Genomic DNA, 9,984 nt, shown 5'->3' on the forward strand with positions numbered 1-9,984 from the left:
ACTGAACAGAAAAAGTAACTTTAACAACTTGAATTTGTACAGGGGTGGTATATTTACATTTATTAAGGATTCCAAGCATTCAGTTAATTACTACAGATGTACTGTGGGCATCTATAGCGCTACAAACACGGGGATTGCACAAGTGAAAATTTTAAGAAATAGTGTTGACTTTACAACGGATTTGACTTCCAAATTACTTAATTTTCTACTTTACAAGTGAAACAGTAAAACAGTGTCTACCATAATACAGGTCCAATAGCACAATAATTCAGTGTTTACATTCAACGATTTTTTTAAACATATCACACAGATGGCTAAGAGATTCCCTGCTCTGACCTTCCCACCTCCTGTAGGTTTCTGACCGGAGATCAGAATCCCTTTTCCTCTTGCTGAATTCATTTTCTTGCCTGTGCCCAAGACCTGATTGCAACACACTTTCTTGGGATGTGCTACAGACACGAGTTAATTTAAAAGAGCATTGTAGGTTATTGTGAAAAATAGCACCAGTTGAAATTTAACCACGAGTCTGAACTTAATCTTCTCTCCATTTATTCTTATGCATTGAAAATATCTGAAAAACTAGGATTTAAATGAAGCATAAGCAGTATGCTTATGCCAGACCAACAAACACTCTCCTGATATGGGAGAACTAAAGGCTTTTTTCCACTTTGCACTTAACACTGAGGCCAAAAAGCAGCATTCACTCTCCTGCAGGTTGCCCAGAGGGACAAAGCAGAGTCCAGCTTCCAGTGCCTGTGCTCCAGCCCTGGAACAGCACTGTCTTTCACCAACATCAAGCACCTAGTTTGGAAGCAGTTGACAAGTGGATGCTGAGGGGTTTGGTTTTCTTAGTCCTCACCTTGTTCTTAGATCCTTTCACTGACCCGTGACTGTTGATGACAGGATACAGGCCAGAATGAATCTCAAGGCCAACCACAAGCAGCTGTTCTGTGTTCGTGTTTTTCAACAAAAATGAAGCTTCACGGCTACATAATTTGCACTGAAAAATTACGTACACATGTTGAGTTCACTGTGGTTTCATTCAATACAAAGATCACTTTCATGTTCTTGTGATGTTGTCCTTTAAATCTCTACCTGCCCTTGAGCAATTCTAAGCTGTGGAGATTTCCAGGAGAAACAAATTCACTTTATTTCTTTTGCCCACCTGTTTGGCCCATGCATTTCAAACAGCCTTGGGGTTCAATTCTCCACACCTCTTTAGAGTTTGGAGTTTTTAAACAAATTACATTGGATCCTTAAATAGCTCTCAGTGGGATGGGTAACAAAGCAAAACACTGAACACACACACGAGCTTCTGACATAGTGAGGTGACATACAAAAACATCAAAAAAAGAACGGTACATATACACCACAGAACTTCACATCAAAGCTCAGAGTTGAGTGCCACCTGCTGCCAGCAGTCAAATGCAAGTCAGAAATAGCATAAAAATGTGAAAGAGTTTTTTAAAAATTTTGAAAATGTTTATGATCAAGCAAAAGAAATATTATAAACTCAGAGCTTACTGCTTGGAAAAATCCTTTCTTTGTATCTGAGAAATCCAATAAAACCAAAATTTCATTTTAGGTGGCAGTGCTGGTGTGGGAAGTTCCCATCACACCCTACAGCAGCCCTGTGTTGTCCCTACCTCTCACACCAATGTCTAACAGCTGTTTCTGCAGTCATTTTATGAACTGGATCGGGGGATCAGTGCTAAAAGAGCCTCTATGTTCCTCAAAGTGTTTCTTCATTTGGATCACTGCTATCAGGCCACTCCAAGCGTGATCTTTAAATCACAGTTTGTCTGTAAATCACTTTACAAAAATCCACTTTCTACACAGAATTTGAAGATCTTGTATTAAGTTTCAAGAGAAATAATAAATAAATCTATCCTATAGATGATTTTTTTCTTCATCCATAACATACTTTGACAAGTTTCTTTAGCTGTTACCTTTGCTCAAGTCACAGTTTAGAAAAGGTCAAATGGTATTAAACAAAATTGAGAAGTTTGAATTTCAGGGGGATTTTAATTTTCCCATCTCTCTCATGTCCTCCTTCCATTCCACATAGGCACACATCTTGAATTGATACTAAAAAAGAGTTAACACATTAAGGCTTTTCTCTGAACACTCCTCCCCCCAAAAAAACCCAAACTACAAACATCTGTGCATCAGCCAAAGATCCCATTGCAAAGCCTTGCAGAGTCTTTTTTCATTTCTCATTGGCAATGTCGAAGTGGGTGTGAGAATGGCAAAGAGAGTACTTTTCTCAAATGCCCTTGTACTTCTGGAAAACTAGTGGAGGTTTTTGGCTTGTGCTCTGGGGCTACTACCAACATTTCTTCCCTCACTCCTAGCACAAGCTCTTCTTTGCTCTGGCACTTGAAGGTAGAGTTGGAGGCATCCTGTAAATGTCCATTTCTGAATCTGATAACTTAGTTATCCAAGTGATATTGCTCTGTATATACCATACACTTAGCTTGTGTCAATGATCCATTTTTACAGCTACCTTCAGAATACAAAGATTTCATCCTAAGGCCAGTAGTCCTTAGAACTGGATTTTGTTTGGCTTTACTCATCTTAGCACCAAGTCATAGTTTCACCCAGTGATTAACAAAAACAAGTCCATTTTTCACAGTAATTTCTATGTAGCTGCACAAAGTATTATAAGACAGTAATTTTAGAACTTCCATGATAAAGAATGATTGGACTGAAAAATATATGGAAATCTTGTCACCACATTTGTATTTCTGAATTATTTAAAATGAGAACAAATTATATCAAGTTATTAACAATGTGTGCTAAGAGATTGTATTAGACAACTCATCATGAGGTAATCAGTACTGTTATGAATACTGCATCTATTGTTTTCTGTAACATCAAGATGAAAATTAAATGCTTACACATTATACACACAGACACAGCCATGTGACCGCATAGCGCTGGGAAGATTACCTACTGCTTCCCATTTATTCAGTTCAGGGTCGTATTTCTCAATGCTCTGCAGGTATGTTCCTTTTGAATAGGAATATCCTCCTGTTACATAGATGCATCCATTCATAACCACCGTGCCACACTCCATCCTTCTCTCCATCATGTGAGCCATCTGCTTCCACTCGTTTTGCTCTGGGTCGTAGCGGTCTGTGATCGTGGTCTGTCCACCCACAAAATAGATCTTGTTTTGTAATGTAATTGAACATAATCCGTATTCTTCAGAAAGAAAGGAATACAGTACAACTCAGCATGATAACATTAACTTAAGCTGCAAGTACATGACAAACATTGGGCACCACTGAGGGCAGCTGAGTGCCCTCATTGAGCTTAGGAGACACCTCAGGATTTTCTGCTACACAACAGCACCAGTACTCAGTGAAAATTGCTTTAAAAACTTACTGTTACCAGATGTTAAAATGAATATAAATTATTTTTGCCAAATGCCAATGAATAGTTAGATTTTACAGAAAGTTACAATATTTAATAGAAAGTGGACATTCCTTAATTCAGTATTTATATAGTGATTTCTGTAGAATAGATGCTTGAAGAAGGCCTTCCCTTCCATTTTCAGAGTCTGGAAACAGCCCTTACTGCCCTACAGGCATTTCTTTTTTTAATTAGGAATATGCCAAAAACCCCTAACTGGGCTTAAGGACTCCCAGATACAAGTAATCAAATCAAGCTCTACGTTTGTCAGAGAAATTATTTACCTGGATGTGGACTTGTGGTGACTATACTCCACTCATTGCTACCTGAATGATATCTCTGGATTTTATCATAGGTGCAGCTTCCCCTGTACCCATAGTGACCTCCAGCGACATAGATGACTTCATGCAGGACACAGGCAGTGGCATTTCCAACACCTGTACACAGTGTGAAAGTCAAACATGAGTTCAGACTGCGTGTAACGGTCTCTTTCATCCATAATTCCATTTCAAATGATTTGTTAATATTTTAGAGTGAAATTATGCTTGCAAGTATTTAACTGAACATGAATAAAATAGATTTATCAAGATATCAGCATAAGTCAAGAACGACTAAATAAAACTGCAATAACCAATACATATTGCACATAATACAGCCACACAATAGTTCATGGGATTTTTTAGGCAGTAATTAAAGTCACATTGTCTCACTGGTTTTGGAATAGGGAATTAGTTTCATTATTTCACTAAGTTAAAGAGATGGTAAAAATATCACTTAGATGACAAGAGCAAAGACAATGGGAGTTGAGATTGTTCAGTGTCTCGGGGTATCTTTTCTGACACTTTTAGTCATTCTTATGGTATTACTAATTAAGCTATTGCATAACCAAGGACACAAACAGAATGGAGCCATGTTAACGCTGTCTTTAGGACAACAAAATGAAATAAAGCAAAGTGGGATCTGAGCACCTAAGTAGTTTCACACTTATGAAAACTGGGCAAAACAACTGCATAGAATATGTAGCTCACAGTATTAGCATGGCATTTCTACTTTTGAAGGAAATAAAAAGAAAATAGTAGCAATGTCTGAGAAAAAGATACAAACAATGGAGAAAGTTACAAAAGTCTGCTTTTTTTCTTTTACATATACGTCCAAAAATTCTCTTGTACATAGAAAAATACTATGTTGCATCAACTTACAGTATACTTTTATAATTAAATATAAATATTTGCATTCATTTATTTAACATTTATTCATTTATAAAAACATATGATAAAATGTATAATTGTAGTGTTGCCATTACTGTTACAAAATAATCACTTACAAAATAAGTCTGAGTTGGAAGGGACCCAGAAAGATCAAGTCCAACTCTTAAGTGAATGGCACATACAGGGATCAAACCTGTGACCTTGGCATTATTTAGCACCGTGCTCTGACCAACTGAGCTCATCTCAGAGTCAACACCCTTTGGTTAGGCTGGGATTCGTACATTTTAGTAGATCACTGCTTTGGCTACTAGGAACAGGTATTAGTGCTTTTCATTATCCTCACACTAAAGATTAAACAAAGGATCCTGAACAGATGATAGACAGAAATAGGAGGGAACTCCATGCAAGAAGTTTTAAATTATGATACCTTTATAAATTACTTCATGGAAAATCTTATATAAATATAACACAGTCCCTTTATTGGAGCTTGTTCTTTGATCATCTACTGAATAGACTCTAATCCTGGGTAGTTTTCTGATTTCTCTCTTATTTGAACAGAAATTTTACTCTTGAAAGAAGGCGAAATTAAACTGAGACTACCACTGATTTCTCTACGCACTGTTCTATGGCACAACCCAGCACAGCATTTGGATGTTTGCAGTCATTTGGCTAGGGAAGACCTGAACCAAAGCCCACTAACATTAACAGGAGATTTCCATGGACTTCTCTAGAACTTGGATCAAACCCTAAATGTTTCCATGGCACTTAAAAATGGCAAATACAAAAGAATCAACATTGGAGGCAGACACCATACAAAAGTTTACCTACCTTTGATCATGTTTGCAATGGGAAGCCATTTCTGTATCAAAGGATCATAGAACTCAGCTTCTTGGACTGGAGCTCCCTTTCGGTACCCTCCCAATGCATAAATGCAGCCACTCAAGGAAACTGCGCAGTGGTAATACCTTGCATCAAGCATGGGGCAGCCTTCTGTCCACTCATCTTTCTCGCTGTTATATATCCACACGGTGTCAAGAGCTTCAATACTCTCTGTTCTGTAACCTCCTGTCACATATATGTCTGGTCCCAAGCTAGTGACCCCATAGCTCTCTCTGGTGTGATCTGGCATCTCTGTTCCCTGGACCCATGCATTGGTTAAAGGATCCCAAACATGCACTTCTGATAAGGGATGCCAATAATATCCTCCAATCACATACATGGCTGCTGTGGATCTTCTGGAAAGACCTTTGGGATTAAGGTTCAGGGCATTGTATACAAGTGACCTTATCTTACTGTCATTGAGTCGGCATTTTTTTTGCAGGCTTAAAGCTGACCTCAAATACACATTATCTAAGTCTACTTTGATGCAGCTCAGCACTTCACAGATGTCTTCAATTCTTCCTTCCACATTGTGTGCAACCCACTTAATGACAGCTTCAATGGCTGCCTCTTCTTTCTGAACATTGAGATTCTCTCTGGAGAGAATATAAGAGAGTTTCTCCTTGCCAATGTCCAGAAACTCTTCCTGCTTCCACACTTCTTCAAACTGCCATAACAATATCCTTCTGGACTCTTTCTCTAGCTCTGAGCAGTCGTGGTATTCAGCAAAGGAGTGCATCCCAATGCAGTTGTCAGTATCTAAATGCCTTACCAGAAACTGCTCACAGGCTTTCTTTACTGACACGAACTGGAGCAGGTCTGCAGCCTGGAGTAGGCTTTGGACATTTCTCTTTGTTATATGGATCTGTGATGTGTATGCGTAATTCACGAGAGCTTCCAGTACTGCATGGCTGAGTCCGGGAAGGCTGATCTGGTTTTTTGATTTCTCTTTCATATCAGCTGTGAACATGGCTTTAAAATAACAGCTGCAGGCTGCCAGGGCAGCTCTGTGGCAGTGGAAGATGACCCCCGAAGCGCACTGCAGGGTGATGTCGGTGAACAGTCCGTCCAGGTAAAACGCCCGGAACGCCTCCAGGAAGCCGGCGGGGTGCGCGGAGTCCTTGTAGAGGTACGCGTACTCCTCCTGCGCGGCCGCGGCCATCGCCGTGCCCCGCAGCTCTCGCCCCTTTGTCCGCGCCGCTCCCCGCAGCCCGGCCGCCCTCCGGCTGCGGACCCGCCCGGGCTGCCCGGCACGACGCTTACGCCCGTGCGGAGCGCGCCCGCGGCCAGCGGGGCTCCCAGCCCGCGGCGGCCCGTGACCGATTTTGGAAGAGCCACTGCGGGGGGGAGCAGCGGGGCCGCAGCGACAGCTCCTATTTTGGTGCCCCGGCCGGCCCCCCCCGCGCACCCCTCCGCGAGGCCGGCGGGCCCGGCGCCCGGCCCCGGCTCCCAACCCGTCCCCCGCCCGCCCGCTCGCCTTGGGAGGGTCCGGCCCGAAGCGCTGCCGCCGCCGCCCAGGCGCTCCCCACCCCGGGGCAGGGGTTAAGGCTGTCTGCGTTGGTGACAGAAGGCCGGCCGTATTAGGGACAGGAGCAGATGCCTGGGGAGCGTCACCAGCTCGGTGTCACTCAGCCACACAACAAAGCGAGGGGCCTCGGCTGCCGCTGTCAGCGACCTGAAGCCGCCTCTCGCAGGGGCGCCCCGCGCTCCCAGGGCGCTTGGAGGAGCAATACTGGGAAGAGCACCAAGCTCCAAGGGCTCCCGCATTACTGGCGAGCAGGAGTCGAAAGGGAACACCCAGAGCTCTCCCCAAACTCCTGAACCTGGCAAGATGCAAAGGACAGTCACAAATTATGCCCACAAACAGATTCCAACTATAAGTAAATTTTTCAGGAAGAAGGCTATATTAGCTTTTAAAACTTCTGAAAATGTGATTCACAATTTAAGAAGTAATTTTCTTCTCTGCTAGCAACACCTTTTCTTTATTTGAAACACAGCATCCTCTGGGTTCAAGCAGCTGTGGGCTCTCCTTCATCTGCAGTGGGGTTTGGATCCTTTAGATCCAGCAGCCAGGCTCTCCCTGCCCTGCCACAGCTTTCTTTCCTAGATTGAAAGAACTGCCAGTAATTTCTCCTACCAAAAGGAGGTGAATATTATTATTAGCTAAGTGCCAGCAATACCCAAAAGGAGAAATTTTGAGAGTTCCCACTCAACACAGATGAAAAAGCATCATATTTTTCTTTTAATTACTGGTGGTATTTCCGCCACAATGCCCAGCAGAAGTATGAACTAAGGAAATCCAAACAGGAAAGGGTATATGGTCATACCCCTCTGCCATCCTTCCTGCCATGCTAACCCTGCAACAGGATTCAAACTGGCCCTTGGCCTTTACACAGTAACATGAGACAAAAAAATAGTGATCCAAACTAACAAAAAACGCCTCCCCCCCCACAAAACCAAAATTTCCCCACACCTTCACACACCTTTGGCTTCCTTTTTTTCAACCCCTCTTGATGCATTGTTAGCCCAGAGAACTGGAGTTTCACAGTGTAACCCAGGAATTACAGCAGCCCTGCTGTCTGACATGGGCCTGTCCCTCACCTATATTACTCCATTTCTTTCTCTAGAAAATTCCCTTGTACAACCCTAAGTCTTTATACATCCCCATGCCAACAGCTTTGTTTTGGTTGCATTTTCCATTTCATCAGCTTCCTATGGACAAGCAGGAACTTCTTCCAAGTCTTGGGTATCCTACTAGCACACAATACTAAGTACTCTTATAGTAGTGGTGTACAACAGCATACCTGTTACCATGCAGAAAGTTTGCCATACATATATGACTTTTGTTATGCATTTTTTTCCATAACATTTTTACCTAAGTCATCTCTCTCCCAGAGAGCAAGGAGGTCAGCAACACTTAGTACTGAACATGCATGCCCTTCAAGGAGCTTCTCCCTTTCTTTTGGTTGGGTTACCAGCTTAAACCAGCTTCACTCTTTGGAGATACTCATTTCCCCTCCATTGCAACCAAACATGGAAAAATTTGGTAATTGTGATGCTTCAGAAAAGTCTTCTCTTTTCTAAGTGGGGAAAAAACCCCCAAACAACATCTGATTAATAGCTTAATGGTCTGCCTACTGGAATTGAAAATTTTCTGCTGTCTCCAATATGCACTTTGTATAGCAAATATCATCAGCTCTACTCTCTACTTTAAGTGATTAGAACATAATAGCTAATATTTCAGGTAGTCTACTTTGCTTAATCTACTCTCAATTCCTGCTTCAGCACTTCCATCAAAACCGCAGAAAGAACTCTTTTTTTGAGCATGAAGAACAATTTCTTACTCTCACACCAACTTACAAGGTAGGTCCCTTAAGGCTAACAAAACAATAGTTAGTGTCAGTGGAAGAAAAAGCTGAGTAATCATTGATATAGTACTTTTTGTTTGTTTTTAAGTAAGCAGTAACTGACATCTGTGGACAAACTGAAAACAAGTCATTCCGTAACTAAATTCTGAAAAACACAGACGAGACCAGCACAGAATCTGGAACATTCAGCAGCACATTTAGAATTAAGGAAACACACAACTGTCTTGGTTTTGGCTGGGATAGAGTTAATTTCCTTCTTAGTAGCTGGTTCAGTGCTGTGTTTAGGATTTGCTATGGGAATCATGTTGACAACACACTGATGTTTTGGTTGTTGCTAAGTGGTGCTTACCCATAGCCAAGGACTTTTCAGTTTCCCATGCTCCATCGGTGAGAAGCTGCACAAGGAGCTGGGGGGAGCACGGCCAGGACAGCTGACCCGGACCGGCCAAAGGGATATTCCATAGCGTGGGAGGTGACACTCAGTGCAGAAACTGGGGGGAGTTGGCCAGGAGGGGCCGATCACTGCTCAGGGATGGGCTGGGCATTGATCAGCAGGTGGTGAGCAGTGTACTGTACATCACTTGTTTCTCCTGGACTTCATTCCTTTCTCTCTCCTTTTCAATACAATTATCATAATCATTTAGTACTACTATATTTTATTTTGTTTCAATTATTAAACTGTTCTCCTCTCAACCCACGAGGTTTAATTTTTTTTCCCCAATTCTCCTCCCCACTGAGCAGGGGGGATAGAGTGCACAAGCAGCTCTACTTAGTTGCCAGCTGGGGTTAAACAGTGGCAACAACTTAAACCCCAAAGAAACATATGAAATTGCCCTGTGCAAGAGACATAACCATTCTTTTGTATGACCTGTAAACCAGACAATTTAAACCTGCCACAACCTGAGACCCACCAGTCCTTAGATATCTTTGTGCCCTTGCACAAGACAACAGGGCAAGATCCCAAATATGAACATCTCAGACAGCTATCAAATATCCATCACTAAAGCAAGGCTCCTGAGAACTCTATCACTTTGGACATCTTAGGCAACAGACTGCTCAAAGCAACCATCTAAAATACAGTAAAACATGTGAGGCAAGGAAGGAAGTACACA

General features: G+C 42.2%; 1 protein-coding gene across 2 annotated transcripts; it reads right to left on the reverse strand.

Annotated features, from left to right (window-relative positions):
* Positions 1-32: 32 nt before the first annotated feature.
* KLHL23 (kelch like family member 23) lies at positions 33-6,927 on the reverse strand. 2 transcript variants are annotated; one of them, XM_048308778.1, is made up of 3 exons: positions 5,454-6,923; positions 3,702-3,854; positions 33-3,207 (listed from the first exon to the last, which is right to left on the reverse strand). In XM_048308778.1, exons 1-3 carry the CDS (start codon positions 6,664-6,666, stop codon positions 2,897-2,899), a joined length of 1,677 nt encoding a protein of 558 aa, XP_048164735.1. In that variant the 5' UTR covers positions 6,667-6,923; the 3' UTR covers positions 33-2,896. The 2 variants fall into 2 exon arrangements, with proteins under 2 accessions (XP_048164735.1, XP_048164736.1); XM_048308779.1 differs by having other exon boundaries at positions 2,899-3,151; positions 5,454-6,927.
* Positions 6,928-9,984: the final 3,057 nt, after the last annotated feature.

The sequence above is a fragment of the Corvus hawaiiensis genome, chromosome 7, assembly GCF_020740725.1.
Source record: "Corvus hawaiiensis isolate bCorHaw1 chromosome 7, bCorHaw1.pri.cur, whole genome shotgun sequence".
Taxonomy (NCBI): Eukaryota; Metazoa; Chordata; class Aves; order Passeriformes; family Corvidae; genus Corvus; species Corvus hawaiiensis.

What these genes read in the sequence shown, in the direction of transcription:
- KLHL23 (XM_048308778.1), bottom strand. Translation starts at nt 6,666, where the DNA reads ATGGCCGCGGCCGCGCAGGAGGAGTACGCGTACCTCTACAAGGACTCC. An exon ending in CATTGCAAACATGATCAAAG is followed by an intron (nt 3,855 to 5,453) that starts GTAGGTAAACTT and finishes CACTGTGTACAG; the next exon opens with GTGTTGGAAATGCCACTGCC. An exon ending in CACCACAAGTCCACATCCAG is followed by an intron (nt 3,208 to 3,701) that starts GTAAATAATTTC and finishes TTCTTTCTGAAG; the next exon opens with AATACGGATTATGTTCAATT.